This window comes from Aspergillus brasiliensis (assembly GCF_001889945.1).
Source record: "Aspergillus brasiliensis CBS 101740 unplaced genomic scaffold ASPBRscaffold_6, whole genome shotgun sequence".
In the NCBI taxonomy this organism is placed as follows: Eukaryota; Fungi; Ascomycota; class Eurotiomycetes; order Eurotiales; family Aspergillaceae; genus Aspergillus; species Aspergillus brasiliensis.
Window position 1 is genome coordinate 771663 of NW_027137447.1, and position 21723 is coordinate 793385.

At 50.7% G+C, this 21723-nt stretch overlaps 9 protein-coding genes across 9 annotated transcripts; 6 read left to right on the top strand and 3 right to left on the bottom strand.

Annotated features, from left to right (window-relative positions):
• Positions 1 to 1365: 1365 nt before the first annotated feature.
• On the top strand, positions 1366 to 1892 carry ASPBRDRAFT_43163 (uncharacterized protein). Its single transcript, XM_067624940.1, has one exon. It carries the CDS (start codon positions 1418 to 1420, stop codon positions 1628 to 1630), a length of 213 nt encoding a protein of 70 aa, XP_067479036.1. The 5' UTR covers positions 1366 to 1417; the 3' UTR covers positions 1631 to 1892.
• Positions 1893 to 3370: 1478 nt separating this feature from the next.
• Positions 3371 to 5632, bottom strand: ASPBRDRAFT_177480 (fungal specific transcription factor domain-containing protein). Its single transcript, XM_067619860.1, has 3 exons — positions 4664 to 5632; positions 4338 to 4615; positions 3371 to 4286 (listed from the first exon to the last, which is right to left on the bottom strand). Exons 1-3 carry the CDS (start codon positions 5302 to 5304, stop codon positions 3433 to 3435), a joined length of 1773 nt encoding a protein of 590 aa, XP_067479037.1. The 5' UTR covers positions 5305 to 5632; the 3' UTR covers positions 3371 to 3432.
• A 542-nt stretch (positions 5633 to 6174) lies between these two features.
• ASPBRDRAFT_177484 (uncharacterized protein) lies at positions 6175 to 7339 on the bottom strand. Its single transcript, XM_067619861.1, has 3 exons — positions 7193 to 7339; positions 6427 to 7123; positions 6175 to 6375 (listed from the first exon to the last, which is right to left on the bottom strand). Exons 1-3 carry the CDS (start codon positions 7272 to 7274, stop codon positions 6207 to 6209), a joined length of 948 nt encoding a protein of 315 aa, XP_067479038.1. The 5' UTR covers positions 7275 to 7339; the 3' UTR covers positions 6175 to 6206.
• Positions 7340 to 8415: 1076 nt separating this feature from the next.
• On the top strand, positions 8416 to 11261 carry ASPBRDRAFT_576779 (uncharacterized protein). The gene is made up of 6 exons (XM_067627782.1): positions 8416 to 8561; positions 8624 to 8721; positions 8786 to 9281; positions 9331 to 9920; positions 9970 to 10922; positions 10990 to 11261. The coding sequence occupies exons 1-6, from the start codon at positions 8472 to 8474 to the stop codon at positions 11154 to 11156; spliced, it is 2394 nt and encodes a 797-aa protein (XP_067479039.1). The 5' UTR covers positions 8416 to 8471; the 3' UTR covers positions 11157 to 11261.
• ASPBRDRAFT_43165 (RraA family protein) lies at positions 10990 to 12415 on the bottom strand. The gene has a single exon (XM_067624941.1). It carries the CDS (start codon positions 11931 to 11933, stop codon positions 11367 to 11369), a length of 567 nt encoding a protein of 188 aa, XP_067479040.1. The 5' UTR covers positions 11934 to 12415; the 3' UTR covers positions 10990 to 11366.
• ASPBRDRAFT_576769 (uncharacterized protein) lies at positions 12172 to 15037 on the top strand. Its single transcript, XM_067627781.1, has 3 exons — positions 12172 to 12511; positions 12568 to 13013; positions 13067 to 15037. Exons 1-3 carry the CDS (start codon positions 12410 to 12412, stop codon positions 14907 to 14909), a joined length of 2391 nt encoding a protein of 796 aa, XP_067479041.1. The 5' UTR covers positions 12172 to 12409; the 3' UTR covers positions 14910 to 15037.
• A 786-nt stretch (positions 15038 to 15823) lies between these two features.
• Positions 15824 to 17502, top strand: ASPBRDRAFT_55070 (sugar porter family MFS transporter; the record flags this gene model as incomplete). Its single annotated transcript, XM_067627332.1, has 2 exons — positions 15824 to 16069; positions 16132 to 17502. 2 exons carry the CDS (start codon positions 15824 to 15826, stop codon positions 17500 to 17502), a joined length of 1617 nt encoding a protein of 538 aa, XP_067479042.1.
• Positions 17503 to 18430: 928 nt separating this feature from the next.
• ASPBRDRAFT_75135 (alpha/beta fold hydrolase) lies at positions 18431 to 19664 on the top strand. The gene is made up of 3 exons (XM_067629271.1): positions 18431 to 18895; positions 19002 to 19355; positions 19425 to 19664. Exons 1-3 carry the CDS (start codon positions 18524 to 18526, stop codon positions 19599 to 19601), a joined length of 903 nt encoding a protein of 300 aa, XP_067479043.1. The 5' UTR covers positions 18431 to 18523; the 3' UTR covers positions 19602 to 19664.
• A 624-nt stretch (positions 19665 to 20288) lies between these two features.
• ASPBRDRAFT_126431 (uncharacterized protein) lies at positions 20289 to 21588 on the top strand (the record flags this gene model as incomplete). Its single annotated transcript, XM_067617866.1, has 4 exons — positions 20289 to 20441; positions 20489 to 20967; positions 21039 to 21492; positions 21526 to 21588. The coding sequence occupies 4 exons, from the start codon at positions 20289 to 20291 to the stop codon at positions 21586 to 21588; spliced, it is 1149 nt and encodes a 382-aa protein (XP_067479044.1).
• Positions 21589 to 21723: the final 135 nt, after the last annotated feature.

The window sequence follows — 21723 nt, forward strand, 5'->3', positions numbered from 1 at the left end:
CATGCTGCATGCTTACTGCAGGTGTCTCACTGGGGTGTATGCCTGAGCTGGTACTGGGTAATGTTTGGCCATGCCGAATTGAGTTAGGGATTGTCGTTGACAGCGTCCAAAAGATGCTGTTATTGGGCGATGGTGTGAAACTTGTAGCCGACGCTCCGCATGCACACTGATGCCCAGGATTGCTGGCACTGACGCTCGGTCATGGCTATAGCTCGAAGCGATTTGAAAATACCTCAATGTCCTCTATAGAATATCTACAGTCACATGCTTCCACTTGATACTATTCCTTACTGCCCATCGGGATGAGGCTCACGGTGGCTTGAAAATACCTCAAGTGGTCAGAGGACAGCCTTCGAAGTATAACGCCCCGAAGGTCAGATGAAGCTCTGTTGATGTCATGTTCGGCAAAAGGTACGAGGCAGTCGGCGATCTGTGCGGAGGTCAAAAGCTTGATTGGTCCTGACCCACTCACTTACAGGCCTGTGTTATCGCCACGTCCATCACTCTCCTTACACGCACAGAATGATGAGAGACGGGACACAAATACCGTCGAAGTAGACTAAAAGCATCTCCTTTCACCGAGTGAACTTAGAAAACACAGCGTATTATGACGGCGAATCTCTGTAGAATAGACATGATATCTGCAAATTCGATCATGCAATCTCGTCATGCTACACCAACACTCTCGTACCTCAGGTTAACGATCTAGACTCAATCCATAGCTTGCCCCGTTTTCCAACCACGGCCAAGTCCCGCCATGCCGACGTACCGAACCCCTGCCAACATCAGCCAATGCGGATCGGTCGGATATACGGCTTATGGGGTTCAGCTCCATGATAGGCCCCCAGACCTTCATTAGTTTGGCAAGAAACCGGTCTCGAGCTTCCGAGCAATCCGCAATTGCCCCGCGGAACTACCCCCTGTCATATCCATGCCAATCAACTGGCGAAACCATCGAGGAGCACACGCTGACATCACTATAACAATTATCTCATTGGTTTCGCATTTTCGGTATCCTTCGCTATGACAAAATCACGCATTCAAGGAACGGGAAGCTGCCTGGGGTGGGTGAGGACTTTGTCTGGCCATTAGGACGGAGTGCTACATATTATCAGGGGACAGCCAAGGTAGTTTGTAGAAGGTAATAGAGCGGATTCCTTTCATCCTTGGGTATCAGTGGGCGGGATAGACCTCGAACTGCAATTCTATCCTCTGCTTTTGCTCTATTTATCCTGATACTTTCTTCCCGGACATAGACAAAAGACGGTGGTTCTTACTTTCTAGTCACACATGTGAGTTCTAGTCCCCTACAGGTACCCTACAAAACTTGAGGCATAACAGCATATCTGACCAGACATCGCCCAGCCCACGCCCAAATTCAACTAATCCATTTCCTCATTCGGACAAGAACTTCGCAATGCCAGCCATCAACTTCCCTCGATCAACTAAAGTCCTATCCCACAAAACCATCGGCAAGCGCAGCTGGGCTGGTGAAGAACCCGGCGTGATATTGGACTTCGTGGTGGTATTTATCGTGCTTTGTGGAATTTTGGCGCTTATTATCCAGAAGGCGTGGCGGAGTCGTCAGGCTGAGAGGGCGGAATGGGAGATAACAGAGATTAAGGACTAGGGGAGGGTGGTTGTTTCGTTGCTATACCCGTTTTACGCTACATACTTGCCTAATTTGTTGGATGTATTTACTTGTGCTGGAGAACGAGCTTAAAATGTATCCCTCTGTTATATGACAATCCATGAAGGTCTAAAGCTGCGCTGCCATTTCGAGGAGCGGAGGTGGACTGTGTACTAAAGATGAGACACAGGGCAGGTCACCCGCTGCGGTGGTGCCTTCCACTTATTGACCAAATAATGATAATACATCTCGAGATCCAGTGGCTTATAAGCGACTCATTGCTCATATTGTATGAGTGTGTTACTCCCTTATTAAGTTGTCAATTCATCATGCCTTCAGCTAGCTCCGTTGCATGATGTTTAGATCAGCAGGATGCAATATAAGAGACCCACATATGGAGTAACAATCACAAAGATAGAATCTCCCATGTCGTACGCAATTCTTTATTGATTACAGCCTTTATCTAAAGGGCTCAAAGGACGTCGTATTCTATCATTCCAAGTACGTCCCGCTACTCCAAAATGTAACAGTTGCTATTGCTAGTGGAGCCCTTAAAAAACATATACCACCAGATCCCAAGATGCACCATATCTCCATTCATTGCAGAACGTACCATAAAGCAGACATGACCCAGCCGTATCAGACGTCTTGACAAGCTCAACACATGCATGGCAGCCATATGGGACGGACGTCCCACGTGTGAGAGACTCTCGCCCCGAACCCGGAAATCCCCCCTCGATTGGCTTTGACAAAACAAGAATCTTTCTCTCGAGGTTACACTGTCACTGACGGCGAAGTAGATGAAAGTACTTTGGCACGCCATACAAAGCATGTTCTATCGAAGCCGAGACACTGACGAACGGACATCGTTCCTTAATAACCGCGGTGGGTTTTGTCTGAAGATTCTACATCCTGATGTGAAACATTCATGTATCCGCTTAATCACTACACTGGTCAATCAGGAATAGGATCTCAGGGTGCCAAATCGTAGTAAGTCATAGTCGGATGATATAAGATATAAATGCAGCAGTAACGGGCTGTATCAACCGACCACAAAGAATCTGGCGTTGTAATCTGCAAACAGCCGTTACTCCTCAAAATTGAGGTGCTCTTTACATGTATAGTTCATTGACAGGCTATTCTGACCCGTCAGTTTCGTTGATCAATGTCTGCAAAGAATCCCCAGTATACGATGACATCTCCACGTCAAAGAGATTAACTCAGAGTTTGCAGAACCCACCCATTTAATTCCCTTTTCCAGGTAAACCCCCGAAGAATACACTGCTGCCTGCGAGGATGGAGTCAAACATCCACCTGCATTACTGCTGATGGAGTTTCAGCATCATCAACAAGTTCCTGGGTTGTATACTGCCTAGTACCTGACAAAGCACAGTTCAATCAGAGAATTGCACAAGGATCTGTCGGACGCCGGATGTGACTGCTCGTGGCACCCCCGATCTCCGACAGCCGGCCTTCCCGCGCAAGGGTCCATCTGCCCACTTATTGTATCTTATCAGGCGCTTTTAGGTATCAAATACCGAGGTAGTATAAGCGTTGTGGATGAGGGGAGGAGGGCTGATGATTCGGCAGAGTGGGGAAGACTGCGATCGCTTAATAGTTAGTCTGAGGGTCCTGGTAGGGTTGATGACCCTGACTATTATCTTTCAGAATATTTTGTCTTGGCTATGGCTAATGAGGTGAATACAAATGGGTAGACTCGGGCTTTTAGGGACTATAAATCGGTGATGGTCTCTCTATTCCAGTATGTTATATCGTCTAATTAATTTCAATTGCAGTATGACTCAGTATGGAAATGTCACACTATCCTGTATCGATTCATACAACCGCCACGGTTCATCACCCACAGATAATGGAAACGCCCCCTCACTGATATCCCCCTCCACTGCCTGCATATGACCCATATACAAGGCCGGCGCACTCATCGCAGGAAAAGGTCGTGACAGGTCAAGCCTTCCCTCGGCTTCGTCGACATACCACGGCTCAGCATATGTGGGACCAGCCATGCCGTTCCCGAGTGAGGGCAGTATGGCAGCTGAGCTTGACCCCCTGTGAGAGTCCAACATGGGAATACCCGATGCTGGTGCGGGAACTCCGCCGCGTAGGTAGTGATGGGCTTCCCCCGGACGAGCGATTATACGTTTCCGAAGCTGCTCATACCAGTCACGGTTTTTGATCGCAACAACGTGGTACCATTTGCTCGGGACGCGGTACTTTTGCTCTCCGCTGGCTCGTAACAGAGCTTGTGATACGCGATCCAAATATCCGTCAACGTCTATCATCTGCGAGGAGACTACCTCACCGAGGGGGCCGAATTGAGCTGTATGATATATCCGCAGAAGGGACGAGATACCCAAGACCATTCGTGTGTAGGCCATGTTGGGGAGCTTGCGCATGGTGGCGGTGTCGCACTCTAGGAAGGCGTCTAGCATCTGGTGGGCGGCCAATATCCATTTCGTGATGATTTGCACCCGTGCAGCACTCAAGGGCGCATTCGCTTTGTGTCGTTCCATGTCGCCTTCCAAGGGCGGAAGGGTGTAGTATTTGCGGGTTGGGGCGTCGGGATCGCGGTAGCCTTCACCGGCTGCAAGTTCGTAGATGGCGAGGTACATGTAGTGATATTCGAGGGTCATCCACGCTGAAGAATACTTCATGAGCATAGTCCGAGATATTCATACATGCAACTTACTTGTGAGCATGCTTTTTGGAGTCACCCTCTTCCAGTGCAGCATCCGAGAATCGAACCATTTCAATATTGGCAGCATCTGCGACTCACGAAGAGAAGCGTCCAGGAGGGTATTATCGTGGCCCAGCGAGGTTAGCGTCTCGTCAACAATCCGCTGAATGTCAAACCATGTGGCTATTTGCTGGTCTAGTCCGTTCGTGGATTCTTTGAGGTGACGTATGTACCCATCTATCACATTGTTGAAGCAGAGCATATTCGGTCGGTGCGTTCGAATCCCTATGCTATAGCTAGGTCAGTTTGTTGTAACCGCGTGATGAATAGAGCCATACTTGGACGCGAAGTGATAACAGCCCAGTACTGCTCGCGCCTGGGCACTATGGATGGAAGCTGGTAAATCGCCATCCCCGCCATGGCAACGGTAATTCTTCCGTCCCGCTGGTCCGCTTGCGATACCAAGTTCTAGAGCCATGGTAGTTGCAATGTGTGTGTATTGGTAGTATTGGCCTTGGAGGCGTGACTTTGGGGGGAAGTAGAAAATAAGCATCAAGAGGATGGACTGGATCAACTCCAGTGATTTTTCCTGCTGGAGAAAAAACCTTTCTGCATATAATTTGAGCATCTCCTCGTTTAGAGTCTCCGAGTAGTGAGTGTTCAAAGTTAGAGACGAAGCAGCGAGAATAGATAGGAAGAGCACCGGGCTCGTTCTGCGCAGTGATTCCACATTTGTGTTTGGTGGGAGCACAACCATGGGATAGAATTGCATGAGATCGCTAACAAAGAATGAGACCAGCATTTGCGCTGTATCGAGTGATACAATGCAGCGATCAACCACATCGCCAGGTCCAGCTGGCGACTGCGTCATGGTCAGGTTACTGTTGGGAGCAGGCTCGGCAGGTAGATTCCTGGCATGCTGATCTGGGTCACCCTGAGCAGAGGTATTGTGGGCAATACTAGGGGACTCTCTGCGCATAGATGATGACAGGGCGGGCAAGGAAGCTACGTCGCGGCCAGATGCCCCCGAAGGGTCAGTAACTGCGGCAGCGGCCACGGCATCATCTGCCTTCCCCCGATCTAGATCAGGTCGGATCTGGTCATGTAATAGTGAGCGCAAATCTCGCACGTCCCTCTCCAACTGGGCCACTCGTGAACCAGTCTTCTTCCGTGGCTGTCGTCGGAGGGTGCGGGCAAACACGCAGGTTCTTCTCGTGCGAGTACAGCGTTGGCACTGGCGCGGGACGTTGGGATCCGGCAGACAGCGTACTTTGAGCGCTCTACAACTCTCGCACGACTGATTTAGCGGAGGCAAAGAATTGGATAGATTAAGTGAGCGATAGGTAGAGGACAGAGAGGCTGACATGATGCGAGTCAAGTGTGTAATCCATGAGGAAGCAACAACCTGGAGGAATATTTAAGAGGGATTGCGTTGCGCCAAGCCCGACAGTGGAGGGTTGAGATGGACTCGGATTTCAAGCCGCGTTTGTGGTTCGGACCCGCTTGATGACGATCGTCGACCTTCCAGTACCCCTGGATCCATTTTGACAAGGCAGACTTGTCGCTTAGAGGAATAGATGGAGTGCTTTCAGTACGGATTCCCTTGAAGGGAAGTTAGGTTACGTTGGCAGCTATTTAACAGGGTCCAGAATGAGATATTCTCCAGAACAAAGTGAACAAAAAGGTGGACCTTTCAAGGGTCGGAAGTCGGAGGTCGGAGATAATTTCTGTCTCTAGATATTAGCTATTCCCTACAGGGCTTAATGTGTCACGGCTCTTCCGACGGCCTATTCTCTGTGGGGATTTTACTGCCGAGGTGTGAGCTATAGCCGGGAATGACTACCAAATGCTCAGATTCTATCGTCGCAATAAGAAGCAGGTTTACCAGTCAAACAGTCTAGTTGGATTTGACACCATCATTGCCTGCCACTCCTCGGCAGTGACCCAGGACCGCAAGCTGTTCAACCATTCCGCGTCATCAATCACCAAATATGGGGTCTCCCGCAGTGCGTCTTCCCGCGTACGGACCTTCATATGCGGGGTATGAGGCCTGATCCAATTATTAGCAGCGAACCATAATAGTGCTTATGAAGATCCTTACCAATCGCTTCCCCAAAGAATCTGTCGCGGGTTGGCATCCACAAAAGCGCGCACCAGGGGCTTCACGTCTGCATACCGCGGAGCTTCATGACTGATGCGGTATGGAGCGCTGAGTTTCACGTATAGAAGTCCGGAACGAACCAGATCCATAATCTCCGTATACCCGGGCTGTTGAGTAATATCTCCCTCGAACTCTGCAGGCAGCATACTAGCAGCCTTGAGCAGTCCAAAGTGATCAGTGACCAGATGAAGACTAGAAGTCATGACCTCCTGCTCGATTATAGGCTTCAACTCTCCCCAGTACTCGGGATGTACATGAGTGAATGCTATGCTCCACCCTGGACAGTGTGGTTTGATAGCTCTGATGTGATCACGCAGAACTTGTTTCTGTCGTTCCACATCGTGCATCGCCTCGTACTTGTACAAGTTGACTCGGATTCCTCGGATCCCCTGTTTGTGCATTTCCTGGAGCTCGTCTGGTGTCGTCGTATCAGGGTCAATGACTCCAATGCCCCTGGTTTCCGACTCCCCTAGTTCCTGGACAAATGATTTGAGGGATGTGCAGTCCGGTCCATATGATAAGCCGTGCGTGAGAACCGAGTTGGTTATTCCGATCTTCTTCCTGAAGGCGAGGAATTGCTGGACGGTCGCGGGTGGCGGAGTGAGATGTCTGTCGGGGGCATAGGCGAATTTGGCCGCTACATATAAATCGCATTAGTATGGTGGTATTTAGTATGTTTACCTTATGGGGAGATCCAGAATCATACGCTCAAATATGTGGTGATGGACGTCCCAACCCCCATTCGGAAACAGCGTCTGTTCGGGGTATGGCTGGTATTCGACGGTCATAATGGGCGACAAAGTTTAGCAGTTTCGATACTTTTGACAACAGGCAAGTACTTTGGAAGGCTCTGGGAGCTACATTTTATTCCATAGGTGCATGTCTGATCGGCTCGCCTTGTATACGACGGATTCCTTTCCGAATCGCGGGTTACTCCGGGCACCAACGGCAGCCGGAGCGGCCCTTCCCATTTCCTTTCAAACACCAGGGTACTTTCTATTCCCATCAAAATCAATTGAAAGTGTGTCTCGTAATAATTGACTGAGAGGCTAAGCTCTTCAACCTGCCCAGTTATATCCTCGGTCTAGCGTTAGCAACCGTAAGTAAATAGTAATCAAGAAGACTTTAGGCAGTCAGGTCTGATTTGCAGAAATTGACAGCGCCAGAGGCCTTCAGATATGCGCTATAAGAAGGCATAAACTTCCACAAACCTGAAGGATCAAGGAGAGTGGCGCCTGCTACAGTAAGCGAGGGAGACTCATCCAATTCTGCAACTGAAGGCTACAAGTTTGTCACATCCGCCAATAGGACTCTATCATATTGGAAGCTATAGACTTCCAAGTCTGCATATTGATTTACTCTGCATGTGACCCCTAGCTTATAAGTCAGTCATTTATAAGAATTTCAATGTTGAATTAGCGCTTTATGAAATCGGGTTGTTGTTCTTAGTATGTTCTGAGGATGCATCGAGTTTGTAGAGCCGGCAGAGTCGCGGCATTGGTACGATCTCAACTGTCTTGGTATTATCATTTCATGCATGAGCTAGACATTTATGCTCAGTCGTAAATGGATTGGTATTTGTACTCCGTAGCCATTCATCTTTTTGTACTCTTTTCGTCTCCAAAGCTTCCGGACTAACCAATTAATGGTACTCAATATATATACCGGTAGGACTAGGGAAGAATTGATGCGTAGGAACTTAGTGACAACACCTTCAGTCAAGAGGAATGAAGCTAAAAAAGCAGACACTATGGTTATTAACACCACCCTGTAACCATAGAGATTTGTGAACATAGAAAGTTCGATAGAGACGATAGTACTTGAAGCTGACCAAAAGGTGTGGGGGAGGATCATGTGCCGACTGCCGACCACCGAGCCAAGTTCTCCCGCGCCCCGGAATTCCGCTTCCCCCACAAATCTGATCGCATGTGGCAGTTACCCTGGTTCATCGTGCTTTTGCACATCTGATCTCGCATATCTCTAAGATGAGCCCCCGAGACACAGAGCGCCAGGGGTCCCCTGCTCCGAAGAAAGTTCGAATCGCCTGTCGTCGGTGTCGAGCTAAGCGCGTCAAGGTTGGCCCACGTTCATGCCGCCAAGCTTGTGACTGCGCGTTTTGCTAATCCGTTCCCCGGAGTGCGACGGCGGCATCCCCGCATGCAGCAATTGCTCGCGAGCGAGGGTCCCTTGTATCGATGTTGATGGTCGGAACCGTGACATTTCTATTCCTCGCGAGTAAGATCTCCAGAACCGTCGCTTATGTGCCCCCAGCCGTACTAATTGTCCCGTTACACCTCAGTTTCATTGCGCAATGCCGTGCAAGAATAGCATGGCTAGAACAACAGATCAAGCTTCTGGACCCGGACTTCGACCTGACTAAGGGGCCACTAGTAAATCTGGGCGAGAATGAATTGACACTGCAGTCTAGCGAAGGGGTTTCGGACTCTAGCAATGCTGTCACTACGCTGGAGACCGAGACACAGAGCCGCGACAAGCCAACCACGAGAAAACGACCACACGACTTAGTCGAGGACTCAGAAACTGATCAGACCCCACGCGCAGAAGCGTCTTCAGTGGCGAATGCGTTTGGAATGCTGTCATTGCATTCAGATTCTCGACAGCAGCACTACATGGGATCTTCATCGGGACTGCTGTTCACGAAGCTCATTGGTGTGGATAGAGAGTCACAGATATCTAGCCCGGCATCCTACAGTGAAATTAACAAGTATGGGCGGCAATCAACCTCCCAATCCTTGAAGCAAGCATATCGCTCTCTGTACAGGAGCTTAACAAAGGTTCGTCGCTCTGCTGAGTGTCTGGTCGCGCTTCTCATGCTATACTTAGGAACTTCCTTCCCCTGAGGAAGCTGAAATTTTACTTGAGGTTTACTTTCAGCATATACATATCGACTACCCTGTTCTCCATGCGCCTTCACTAGTCAATGCGTATTGGGCATTGTATGAGTGCACACAGATAGAACCCACGGGCCAATACGATAGCAACGGGTGGATGGAAGGCCTAGAACCCTTCGAGTATAACGGCATGACTGAACATGAAAGCGGCAAACAGTCTACATCAATCTCAATTTTTACAGCCGTGTTCCATGTTTTTATGGTGTTCTCTCTGGCGGCAACTGTACTAACGCGCAAGAAGAACTTTGATTATTCTCCGACAAAATTCTACAGAATGGCCTTGGCAGAGACATCTAGTTGCTTCTCCTCAGTTTCAGTGACGTCTCTGCAGAGTATATTACTCTTGGCAATCCATAGCATGGTCTGCCCGGCTGGCCTGAATATCTGGACGCTGGCACATATAGCAATGTCGCATTGTATTGATTTGGGCCTGCATCGAGAACCTAGCGTGTCTACGAGCGTTCCTAGGACGTCTCTGGCTGTCAAGAGACTTATATTCTATACTACATACTCCCTCGATCGGTAGGAGGCCAGTCATCTTCACAATGCGCTTAACCTGACAAGGTCATAGATCAATAGCCACCATCCAAGGCCGTCCATTAGGAATCAGGGACGAAACATTTGATATGCAACGTCCAGAAGTGGAAGATGTCACTGAAGATTTGTCGGCAATTGGAAACTGCAAACTCAACGTTTTGCCGCCGTCATCAGCTCATATGACAATGTCCATCCGTCGTTTCAGACTGGACCAATACATAACTGAGATAAAGCTCCTTTTTTATCACCTACCTAAGCAGCTTCGCCCGCTCGTCTGGCCGAAAGACCTTGAAAATCATCAGGCCCAGATCAAGCTTGACCTTGACGCATGGTTAACTGAGACATCTCTCATCCAGCCACCCACAGACCGAGAAGAAGACAGAATAAGCGTTCAGCATGAGAAACTCAGGTTGGAAATCTTATATCACTCAGCAGTAACTCTTCTTTTTCAACCTTCCCAAGCCTTCCGTTCGCCATCACCAAGCGCTTTACAGCAGTGCTACCAAAGTTGCAGTCGAAAGTTACGTATATACGATCATCTCAGCACCGAGGAGCAGCTCTATTACAACTGGCGAAATATCCACGGTATATTCTCCTCAGGCGCGACACTGATATACTGCATCTGGGCATCGCCGTCTCTTCAGGCTACCGTTCCTTTTGCGGATGTATTAAGGGATCTGCGGACCTGCTCCAACCTCCTCAGCATCGGTGGTCAGTGGTGGCCTTCTGTACGTAATGGCAAGGGAAGCTTCGACCAGATGGTCGATCTTACTATACGGCAGTTAAGCCGTACTCAGACTTCTACTCCACGGACGCGGCGTTCGCTACAAAGTCATCGTGCTGAGATGAGCTGCCAACCTGATCTGGCCCATTTCAATTGTGTTCCAGGGTATTCTAACAATCGAGGTATTCAATCAATGGAAGACTCATCCAGCTACCCGGAAGGGCATGGTGGTCTCCCTACCGAAGGGTTTCCCGACTCTACAGGTGAGCATTCCCGGCCCGATCTACACCATTGGCGTACTCGCCGGTACTAATACCTCTGCCGGCTTAGGAGACCATTTGGATCTTGGCTTGGGGGAACCTGGGTTGTTCTCCAACACGATTGGTATGGATGCTACTGACACGACTTCCATTGATTCTGCGATGGAAAGCTTTCTCGCCGAGTTTGTCCGCGGAGACTGGAGCTGGGATCCATTCTCAGGCACAGCGACTTTGTGAAAGCACTAGCCTGATCACTGTCGCCCTCACTTCACGAGGCCTATGTCGACTGGAACCGAATATTATATGGAACGAATACTATTGTGTTCCTCATATACTATACATCTCGATACATACCATAGACACCAATTCCTATCCTAAGGCTATCCACAAGTTTGCGGGAGGGCCACAAAGCCCTCCGAAAAAAAGCAGCTGGAACTCACGACTGGTCTATTTCCTCAGCCGCTTGATAGTGCTTCCGATTTGATCACCGCGTTCCAGGCAACGCCGTGTCTCCTCGTCTATTTCAAAGCGTTCCTGGCAGAGACGCACGCACTCTTCTGCCTTTTCCGGCGGGACAACAACCACCCCATCTGCATCTCCAAGGATATAATCACCCGGATTGATAACAACCTGCCCTCCATTTTCCGAGTTCTCGTAGGTCACTGGCACATCCAATTCAGAGGAACGAGTGAAAGTGTTGGATCCTAGGATGCTACTGCCACGCGCAAACAGTGTCATTCCCAGCTCCCGGTGCTCATTGATATCGCGAAACTTGCCATCAATGATGACTCCGGCAGCACCACATTTCTGAGCACGAGTGCTCATGAGGCCGCCCCAACAAGCACTAATCAAACCTTTTGGTTGTGACACAAACACCACGCTATCTTTGGGAATGGCATCGGCAAAGTGAACCTTTGGCGTAGGCGAAACCTTGTCCGAGGCATGAACCATTTTCACTGTGTATGCCGGGCCAAGAAACTTTGCTGTGGGTGACATGAAATCCGGAGAGTACATCTTAAGGCCGGATAAATAGCCGCCCTGAGGGACTCCGAGCTTGACGAGTGCATCGCCGACCTAATGGTCTTGTTGAGCTCAAGCCAATTGCGCCATGTAGTATAACTTACATCACAGGAGGTGAAGCGCCGCAACGCGCTGAGAACGTTTGGTCTGATAGCCATTTTGACTTGTGCACGCTTGATTCAACAATGCAGAATACAGATGGGCTAGACGGTCGTCGCAGAAGGTAGTGGAGGTGTCCAGCTTCAAAAGCGGGGAACAATCGGAGCTACCGACGGGGATCCCGCATTCTGGAGTAGCCCGGAGCATACTCTCGGATAGCTCCGAAGCTTCAGCCGGAGTAGTCCTGCCTTTTTGCCTCGGCCGGAGACAGAGCTTGACCTACGCGATCAGTGACTGCTTTCGAGGAATATTTTTTGTAAATTTCTATACTCAATGTTTAGCCCTCATATCTTGATACTCAAGCCAACACAATGCAGCGATGCCGCCAGAGATTGCCGATGATGAAAGCATCATACCGATCCCTATGGCTGAACGGTGCCCGGAGCTATGCGACAACCGTTCCAGGTAACCCAGTCAGTATGCCTCGATTCAGTTCCGAAATTTTGATGCTGATTCTGTCTTTGAACAGATTCTAGGTGTTCACTATCCTAAGCAGATTCGCGCCATCGAAGCGATTAAGCAGGGATCCAAGCGTCCACTCACACTAGCCGAAAAGACACTATACAGTCATTTACTGGACACGGATAGCGGCCGCTGGAACATTGATAAGATTGACCGGGGAAAGACCATTCTGGAGTTGCGCCCCGATCGTGTCGCCTGCCATGATGCGACCGCAACAATGGCCTTGCTGCAGTTTATCAGCGCAGGCCTTCCGCGCGTCATGGTACCGACAACGGTGCACAGCGATCATCTGATCATCTCAGAGAATGGCGCGGAAAAGGATATGCAGCGTGCGACCACAGAACATGCAGAGGTGTACGATTTCCTGAGTAGCGCGTCGAAGAAGTATGGGATCGGCTTCTGGAAGCCTGGGTCTGGAATTATTCATACTGTCATTTTCGAGAACTATGCGATGTATGTCTACCACTTAACTCCACGGTTACCATGGCTGACGTTTTGGGATACAGGCCAGGAGGCTTGATTATCGGCACGGACTCCCACACCCCGAATGCTGGTGGAATGGGCATGCTTGGAATTGGCGTCGGTGGAGCTGATGCTGTCGACGCAATGTCGGGGATGGCCTGGGAGCTGGTTGCGCCGCAGGTGATTGGAGTTGAGCTGACCGGCGAGCTTCAAGGGTGGGCATCAACGAAAGACATCATCTGTAACCTAGCAGGAATACTCGGCGTGTCTGGCGGAAAAGGTCGCATCATTGAATTCTTCGGTCCGGGTACGAAGACCCTAGGCGCAACAGCTATGGCTACCATTTGCAACATGTCTGCGGAAATTGGCTCGACTTCTTGTATCTTCCCTTACTCGGATGCGATCGCCCGATATCTGAGTGCTACTGCGCGCAATCATGTTGTGGAGGCGGCAAACCCTGTCAAAGACCTTCTGCTCACGGCAGATGAGGGCTCAGAGGAGTACTATGATCAAGTCATTAAAATCGATTTGAACACTCTAGAGCCGCACGTCAACGGTCCATTCACACCAGATCTCGCTCATCCCATCTCGAAGTTATCAACTGCGGTTGCCGAGAGCGATTGGCCAGTGAATCTAAGTCACGCCATGGTGGGTAGCTGTACCAACAGTTCCTATGAGGATCTGGACAAGGCTCGGCAGCTGGTTAACCAAGCCCGGGCGGCCGGAATCACCAAGTTCAAGACTCCTTTCTTGGTTTCACCGGGGAGCGAAAGAATTCGGGCTACTGCCGAAGAGGCCGGTATCCTGCAGGATCTCGAGGATGCGGGTGCTATAGTCCTGAGCAGCTCGTGCGGACCGTGTGTCGGATCATGGGATCGCAAGGACGTGGATGTCCGCGGAAAAGAGAAGAATTCGGTAATCTCCAGCTACAACCGTAACTTTGTGGGGCGCCACGACAGCAATCCGGCTACTCACTCTTTCGTCACGTCGCCGGAGCTGGTCACAGCCTTTGCTTATGCTGGTCGGCTTGACTTCAACCCTGTCACTGATAGTATCTCAGCGGAAGGGTCTCAGCCTCTGCGGCTTACACCTCCTGTAGGTCAGGAATTGCCAGAATCATTCAATCCTGGTGCAGATCACTTTCAAGAGCCCCCATCAGATGGCTCCTCCTACTCGGTCATCATCGATGATAAGTCCGATAGACTACAACTCTTGGAACCCTTTCCAGCGTGGAAGCATGGAAGTGCCACGGAAATGGAGCTACTAATGAAGGTAAAGGGCAAGTGTACGACAGATCACATATCTCCAGCTGGCCCATGGTACAAGTATCGCGGCCACCTGGAGAACATCAGCCACAACATGCTCACGACCGCAACCAATGCATTCTTCGACAACGACCCGCAAATGCTAGGTCACACGAGACATCCCCTTACGCACGAAGTCCAACCTACACACGAAGTGGCTCGGGACTTGAAGCATCGTTCAATTCGGTGGTGCGTGGTGGGCGACAACAACTACGGCGAGGGCAGTTCGCGAGAACATGCTGCACTAGAGCCGCGCTTCCTCGGTGGCGTTGCCATCATAGCTCGGTCTTTTGCAAGAATTCACGAAACGAATCTGAAGAAACAGGGAGTGCTTCCGCTTACTTTTGCCGACCCTGCTGATTACGACCGAGTGCAAGAGGGCGATCGTATCACTCTGATTGGCGTAGAAGATGGGGAGCTGCAGCCGGGGAAGAATGTCACCATGCAGGTTACTCCGCGTCACGGAGATAGCTGGGAGGCGCAGTTGTGCCACAGTTATCATGCCGGACAGATCCCGTGGCTTCGGGCTGGGAGTGCTTTGAATCATATCAAGGCTACGGTACGCTTGAGTGATACGTTATAGAATAGTAAATAGAACAATGTACCGAATGTTGTATATATAAATGCAATTTTGGTTGGGGCTTAACGCACTGCCGAACGGGCTTTACAGCTAGCCTATTAGAGAAGACTCTATCATGATTTGGTTCAAGGAGACATCACCTTGCGTACCTAAGTAGGAAATCAAAACGTGTAACAATCTTGCATTTTCAGTTACGTATATCTCTCTGCCTCTATAGCAGCTCCTGTAGGAGCCCCTGTAGCAGCCTCCGTGATGCCCACATAGTGACCCTAGAGTTGGCCCTAGAAGGTGATCTCGAAAGTGCTTTAGAAGGTTGCTTAGAGATGCCCGGAGAGTGTCCTGAAGGCAGTCTTATAGGTAATCTTCAATAGTATTAATCTAACAGTATATGACAGAATTTGCTCTATACGGTGTAGCTTACAAATGATATCTGGGATAAACACTAGTATTTAGGACTGATGGCAAAGTCCGTTTGGCAGTGTTAAGTCCAAGCAAAAGCCACGCATATAGAAAGCTGTCTCTTTCCAGATCTTACACATAACCTCCGGTTCCACAAGAGCAGCATTACTACTAAAGCACCTCTCTCATTGGTGTACCACAAAGGCACCATGTCAGTGCGCAAGACATCCCCCTCAAGGACAGCTCCGGTCCCCCCGGAGTAGCCCAAGGCAAATCCCCGGATTTGCTCCGCATTCCCCAGACTTGGCTCGAAGGGGATGACATCTTGCTAAATTAGATTGGCTGTAGCCCTCACCTGCAGATGTGGAGTGATCATGACATTGGCGCATCGCTAATGATCTTCTGGGGTATTTAGTATGTTCCTTTGCCTGTTGTCAATCTCGCTGGCAGCCCGGTTGCAATAACTTGGGTGCCATCAATATCGAACAACATACTGAGTCTTCTACTAGAACTCCAACATGGGAGCAGCAGGCGGCGGATTCTCCCCCCAAGCCATCAAACAAGTCCCTCCTGCGGCTCGCAGACCGTACATCTGGCTGGCAGTGATCTGGGCCTCATATTGTGGCGGTCTGCATGGCTTCAACACGTCCAATATCTCGGGTGCGATGCAGATGAAGCAATGGGATGTAGATTTTGGCTGGGACAAGCTTTCTAGCACGACTGTCTCGAACAATGAGGGCTGGGTGGTGTCTTCCATGCTGCTGGTATGATCCCAAGATGATATATATTGCAATTGCACCGACTAAGCCAGTACTATACTATTTAGGGCCAAACCGTCGGAGTCTTAATGGCAGGACCCCTAGGGGAACGTCGTGGCCGCAAAGCAGTCATCCTCGCCGCGGCCATCTGCTACACAATCGGAGCCGTTCTCATGGCCGCCAACCTAGGGTCCTTTGCGGAACTCCTCGTCGGACGTGTTCTATCCGGCTTCGGGTCTGGACTGGGGATGTCCGCAGGACCTGTATACATTTCTGAAGTGGCACCGCTCGAGCTGCGCGGCATGATGACAACTTTCTACAACGTGAGCATTATGAGCGGCGTCACAGGAAGTTACTGGATCAACTACGCCTCGTTCCAGATCATCCCCACCACCTCCAGCTGGCAATGGCGCACCACCCTCGTCCTGCAATCCATCCCGTCCATCATCCTCTTCCTCGGATTCCCTTTCTTCCCCGAAAGCCCTCGCTATCTGATGATGCGCGGCCGCATCGACGCCGCTCGTCGCAGTCTCTCCCGACTGCGCGGTGGTATGGACGAAAGCAGTGAATACTTTGCACGCGAATACACCGAACTGGTCAGCAAGCTCGACACCACTACCACTACTACATCCAGCAAAGCATTCCTATCCCTCCTCCGCGAATGCATCCACCACGCACCCACCCGCAAAATCCTCCTCTTCGTGACCCTCATCCAAACCTTCTTTATCATGTCGGGAGGCAACAGCATCACCTACTACGCCCCGAACATCCTCGAATCCATCGGCCTGAATCAATCCCAAGTCCTCCTCTTCACAGCCATCTACGGCCTTGTCAAACTCCTCTCCGTCTTCTTCTACGCTGCATTCCTCACAGAACGCTTCGGCCGGCGGCCTCTCTTACTAATCGGCTCTACCATTAACGTCTGCTGTCTGCTGTACCTGACGTGCTACCTTGCCCTGAATCCACCCTCCTCCTCATCATCAACAGAAACAGAAACAGCATCGCCATCAGCAGCCTCCTACATCAGCATCCTCGCAATCTGCATCTACGCCATCGGCTACGGCATCGGCTGGGCACCGGTCTTCTCCCTGACCGCGTCAGAGATCTGTCCGACGCGGATCCGCGGGACGGTGGTGACGATTGCGTTCACGTATCAGAATCTGTTGAATTTCGGGATTACGCGTGGGTTTCCGAGTATGACGGATAAGATGCAGGCTTGGGGCCCGTTTGCGCTGTTTACGGTGTTTACGGCTGTCGCGACGGGGTGGGTTGGGGTTGGGTTTCCGGAGTGTAAGGGACGGAGTATGGAGGGGATGGAAGGGGTGTTTGTGAGAAGATGGTGGGAGGTTGGGTGGAAGAATGTGCCAGAGCCAGTGGTGGAAGATGGACAGGAGGTGGGTGATGAGAAGGGAAGGAGTTCCCATGAGGAGAGGGTATAATCATTTATTCTATAGCATAGTATCATGCTGTGGCTATGGATATTCATCAGTATGGTATGATTTATTTATCCTCTTGCATGATGTATAATCATAAAAAGATTTTTCATTATGCCGGAAACCTCGGCACATGGATTAGTCCCCACCAAACACGCGGCATTAAGCTTAAGTTTGCCTGACAGTGACATGAGTTATGTTCCATGGTTTATCCTTTCTCTCTCTCTAATCTAACTAACTATCCGAGTGTTCCGACCGTTATTAATCAAAAATTAATACCCTTGTTTAAATACTGTAGATGACGATTTGCGAGTCAGTGTCAGCGTGACAAACATAATCACTTAGTAACTAGACTAGGCTATAATGTGGCTGACGCCCGAAACGCCCATCAGAAGTTTATCTGTGCTGCAAGCCCTGCAGGAACCAATCAATCAATCGACTCCTCGAGCGCGTGGGCATGAGACCCAACCCTGCGGATCCTTTTTGATTATTATTTGTCTCGGTTGAGACTCGGTAAGGGCTCGGATTCTCGGAATGAGGCCGTGTACGGGAGCAGATAGTGAGGCGAGTTGTGTTTAGGGTTTGTTCATTACGAAGTACTCCGTACTAATTACTACTTTATACAGTTAGTTTATTAGTTAGCCTCCCAAGGTGTTGGCGATGGAGTCAGGGACCGGGTTCGCCGACCGTAAATGGTAGCTTCTCCGTTGATTGGAAGTGACATCTGTCAGTTCGGGTAGGAGTCCACTGTGAACAAGTTTCGCTTTTCGTTTGTTGGTTGGTTCCTTGGTTCTTGCCCGCGCGGTAAGTTGTACCTGAACCAAGAAAATGAGCTATTGATTGACAGTCGAGTTAACTAGTTAAACTGTCAACTAACTGAGTGTGTTGTTAACCCCACGTGATACCATCATCAAGCTTACCCCCTCAGTTTCACCTCCTTTTCAAGTAGAAGACTATTCTCACAACTCTTTCTTCTACAACTATCGAATTTCTGTTTGTTCAGTGAATAGGAAAGAAAAGAAAAGACATGGCTGCTACCACCACCATCACCGTCCCCCATTTGGGCGGCATCGACGTGGGCTACCGTCTCAGCAACAACAACACTTACGACCCCGCCAAGCCGACCGTAGTGCTCATCAACTCCATGTGCATGACGGTGTCTCTTTACGAGCCCCAATTCAACGATGAGACTCTGACCAATGCGGCGAATCTCCTGGCTATTGAGCCTCTGGGACATGGTGCCACGCATTGCCATGTCGCCGAGCACTTTACTTACTGGGATACGGCCATTATGGCGCTGCAGGTGATGGACAAGCTGGGTATTGAGAAGGCGTTTACTCTCGGAACCAGCCAGGGTGGGTGGATCGTTATGCGCATGGCATTGTTGGCGCCGGAGAGGGTACGCATTCCCTTTATTTTCCCTGATCACTTCTGTTCTTCTTTGGTGGTGGTGGTATTGTTACTGTTGTTGTTGTACTGATTGTGGATGCTTGGCTCGTGGTTAGATTCTCGGCGTCCTCCCCCTCGGCACATCCATGGACTACGAGTCCTCTGACTCCAGAAGCAAAGGCTGCTGGGATCCGGTGACGCTGCTGACCCCCTTCCTGGAGAAATGGAGCAGTGCGACCCCCACCCCCGACTTTGTGGTGGATGATGTGTGGTGCGGCATGGTCGGCGGCATTGGCTTCGGAAAGGGCGCGACCGAAGAGACGGTCGGGTTCTGGAAGAAGACCCTGCAGGAGGTGTACCAGGGCGATGAAGGACGGAAGAAGGTGCGCATGGCACTGATGTGTCTGTTGACGCGGGATGGACTGGTGTTGAGACTGGGAGATGTGCAGTGTCCCGTTTATTGGTTGCAGGTGAGTTTATTTCTTGGGAAGGTCTTGGATATTTGGGTTGAGTGGGGCTAATACGAACTACTTGCTTAGGGCACGGAAGATACCCCTTTCCAGACAACGGTGGCAAGCGAGCAGATCTCCAAGTTCACCAAGTCCCCGGAGGCGAAACTGGTGCTGGTGCAGGACGGAGCGCATTATCTGAATGCGACCAGTCCGCAGGAAGTCAATGCGGCGGTGTTGGAGATGATTCAGAAATATGGGGCGTAAGACTGAAGATCAAAGTTATATGTAGATACTCAATACGAAGGATGTCATGTCATGTATGGACGGATGTATCTCGCGTGCCTGGACTATAAAGTTCTATCGAGTAAACTAATTAACTAGTCCACCGGAAAGGAACCCGAGGGACACGAAGAGGCTTGAGAGTCGTTCCCCCCCCCCCCGGATCGAATCAGGGCGTGTGCCTGCAAAAGGCAGCTAGTCTAGAAGGTCAGGACACTCAGGAGAGCCAATATTGGTCGCGACTAGAACGATCCGGTCGGGGGCTGGCGTGGCCTACGGGCCTTGGCGACTGGACGGCACAGTCGGACCAGTTCCCGCGCATTCAAAAATTGAGTATTTGACAGGTTAGACCTGGGGGGGATCGCGTGAGGGTGATTCGTTGGCCACGGCTGCCATCTGCTTGAGGGAAAGTGTGGGATCCGCAGTTTGACTTGTGGCGGCCTCGCGCTTGGCCCCGAAGTGGAGACCCTCTGCTGGATCCTGGCCTGCTGCTGAAGATTTCACTCCTGCAGGCTGCTGCATGATCCAGTTCTCCCGTCTTAATGCCTTTGCTATATTAAATCGATCCGCTCGCGCCCTGACAGGCGTGGGACCCCCCCATTTCTGTTCCTGTGCCTGTGCTGGTGCTGGTGCTTGAAGCAAGCGTGTGTGTGCATATGTCCGTCCGGGGCGATGGGTGAGAAAGAAGATCTTCAGCCGTGGTCCACGGCCACCACGGTCTCGGTGACGGTGTTGGCGTTTGTGTGTGTCGTTCTCCGGGTGGTTTCGCGTTTGGAACGAAAGCAGAAACTCTGGTGGGATGACTGGATGATTATCTTCTCGATGGTAGGGTTCACCACCACACTAATGTATGCAGCTACTAAACATCCCAGTTATGGAACTTCATCGTCGTCGGGTTCATCTTTGGTATGATCCACGAGGGCATGGGCATCCACGCCGACAAACTACCCTCCTCCCAAATCATCATGATCGCCAAATACCTCGTGGTTGCGGAAATCCTCTACGTCTTCAACCTCGTCTGGACCAAACTCAGCATCCTCCTCATGTACTACCGCATCTTCCGCTTTCCCTACTTCAAAAAATGGGCCTACGCTATCGGCACCTTTGTCATTCTCTGGGTCATCTGCATCACTTTCCTATTCATCTTCATCTGCGTCCCTGTCCAGAAACTCTGGTACCCCAGTCTCCCGGGCCACTGCATCAGCCAAGTCGGCACCTGGATCGCCAATGCAACCTCCACCATCGCCACAGACCTCATCATTCTCCTCCTTCCTCTCCCGCAGGTCTGGAAGCTCCAGCTCCGACTCTCTGAGAAGATTGCCCTCACTGTCGCTTTTGGCCTGGGTTTCTTGTAAAGCCCCCTCCCTACTTCCCCCCTTCAACATATCCACCACCATCACCACTAACACATCCAACCAACAGCGTAATCTTCGCCTCTGCCTACCGCTTCACCGTCCTCTTCAGCTACACCGCCACCGACTCCAGCTACACGCTCGCCCCCACCGTCGGCTGGACCGCCATCGAAATGTCCGCCGGCATCGTCTCGGCGTGTCTGCCCACCCTGCGTCCAGCCCTCCAACTCGCCGCCCGCAAACTCGGCCTCAGATCCGCTCTCGTACCTGCCCTCTTCCGCAGTCGCACCTCCCCACTCTCCAAGTCCGACAATAGTAGCCAGATGCACCCCGACAGCACGGCCAGCACGGCCGGCATGACGGCGCGCGCTAATCGTCGCTCCTTTTACCATTTACCTGATGATGAGGAGGGCGGAACGGGAATCACGCAGAAGCAGATTAAATTGGATGCGGTGTTGAGACCGAAACATGATCGGGGATTGACGGTCACGAATATTAGGGGCAGTAGGGGCGCGAGTGGGTTAGTTGGGGGTGGTACTGGGTTAGGGACTGCAGAGGAGGGCGATGAGGTGCCGTTGCATGGGATTATGGTCTCGAAGGATTTTAGGCAGGATGGGTAGATAGATTAGATCCCTTTTCTGGGTGATGATTTCTGTTTCCTTTGTATGTTGAATCTGTATATAATGTGAATTAATTACATCCATAGGATTGCTATCTGTAAGATGGATTAGATGGATAAGATTTGTCCTCATGAT

Bases quoted from the DNA above. Each gene is read 5' to 3' on its own strand.
- ASPBRDRAFT_43163 (XM_067624940.1), top strand. From the start codon at position 1,418: ATGCCAGCCATCAACTTCCCTCGATCAACTAAAGTCCTATCCCACAAA.
- ASPBRDRAFT_177480 (XM_067619860.1), bottom strand. From the start codon at position 5,304: ATGCGCAGAGAGTCCCCTAGTATTGCCCACAATACCTCTGCTCAGGGT. The intron at 4,616-4,663 runs GTATGGCTCTAT...ACCTAGCTATAG, and splicing joins TGTTATCACTTCGCGTCCAA to CATAGGGATTCGAACGCACC. The intron at 4,287-4,337 runs GTAAGTTGCATG...AGTATTCTTCAG, and splicing joins TCCAAAAAGCATGCTCACAA to CGTGGATGACCCTCGAATAT.
- ASPBRDRAFT_177484 (XM_067619861.1), bottom strand. From the start codon at position 7,274: ATGACCGTCGAATACCAGCCATACCCCGAACAGACGCTGTTTCCGAAT. The intron at 7,124-7,192 runs GTATGATTCTGG...ATTTATATGTAG, and splicing joins CCATCACCACATATTTGAGC to CGGCCAAATTCGCCTATGCC. The intron at 6,376-6,426 runs GTAAGGATCTTC...TAATTGGATCAG, and splicing joins ATTCTTTGGGGAAGCGATTG to GCCTCATACCCCGCATATGA.
- ASPBRDRAFT_576779 (XM_067627782.1), top strand. From the start codon at position 8,472: ATGAGCCCCCGAGACACAGAGCGCCAGGGGTCCCCTGCTCCGAAGAAA. The intron at 8,562-8,623 runs GTTGGCCCACGT...CGTTCCCCGGAG, and splicing joins GTCGAGCTAAGCGCGTCAAG to TGCGACGGCGGCATCCCCGC. The intron at 9,921-9,969 runs GTAGGAGGCCAG...ACAAGGTCATAG, and splicing joins ACTACATACTCCCTCGATCG to ATCAATAGCCACCATCCAAG.
- ASPBRDRAFT_43165 (XM_067624941.1), bottom strand. From the start codon at position 11,933: ATGTACTCTCCGGATTTCATGTCACCCACAGCAAAGTTTCTTGGCCCG.
- ASPBRDRAFT_576769 (XM_067627781.1), top strand. From the start codon at position 12,410: ATGCAGCGATGCCGCCAGAGATTGCCGATGATGAAAGCATCATACCGA. The intron at 12,512-12,567 runs GTCAGTATGCCT...GTCTTTGAACAG, and splicing joins CAACCGTTCCAGGTAACCCA to ATTCTAGGTGTTCACTATCC. The intron at 13,014-13,066 runs GTATGTCTACCA...TTTGGGATACAG, and splicing joins ATTTTCGAGAACTATGCGAT to GCCAGGAGGCTTGATTATCG.
- ASPBRDRAFT_75135 (XM_067629271.1), top strand. From the start codon at position 18,524: ATGGCTGCTACCACCACCATCACCGTCCCCCATTTGGGCGGCATCGAC. The intron at 18,896-19,001 runs GTACGCATTCCC...GCTCGTGGTTAG, and splicing joins CATTGTTGGCGCCGGAGAGG to ATTCTCGGCGTCCTCCCCCT. The intron at 19,356-19,424 runs GTGAGTTTATTT...CTACTTGCTTAG, and splicing joins GTCCCGTTTATTGGTTGCAG to GGCACGGAAGATACCCCTTT.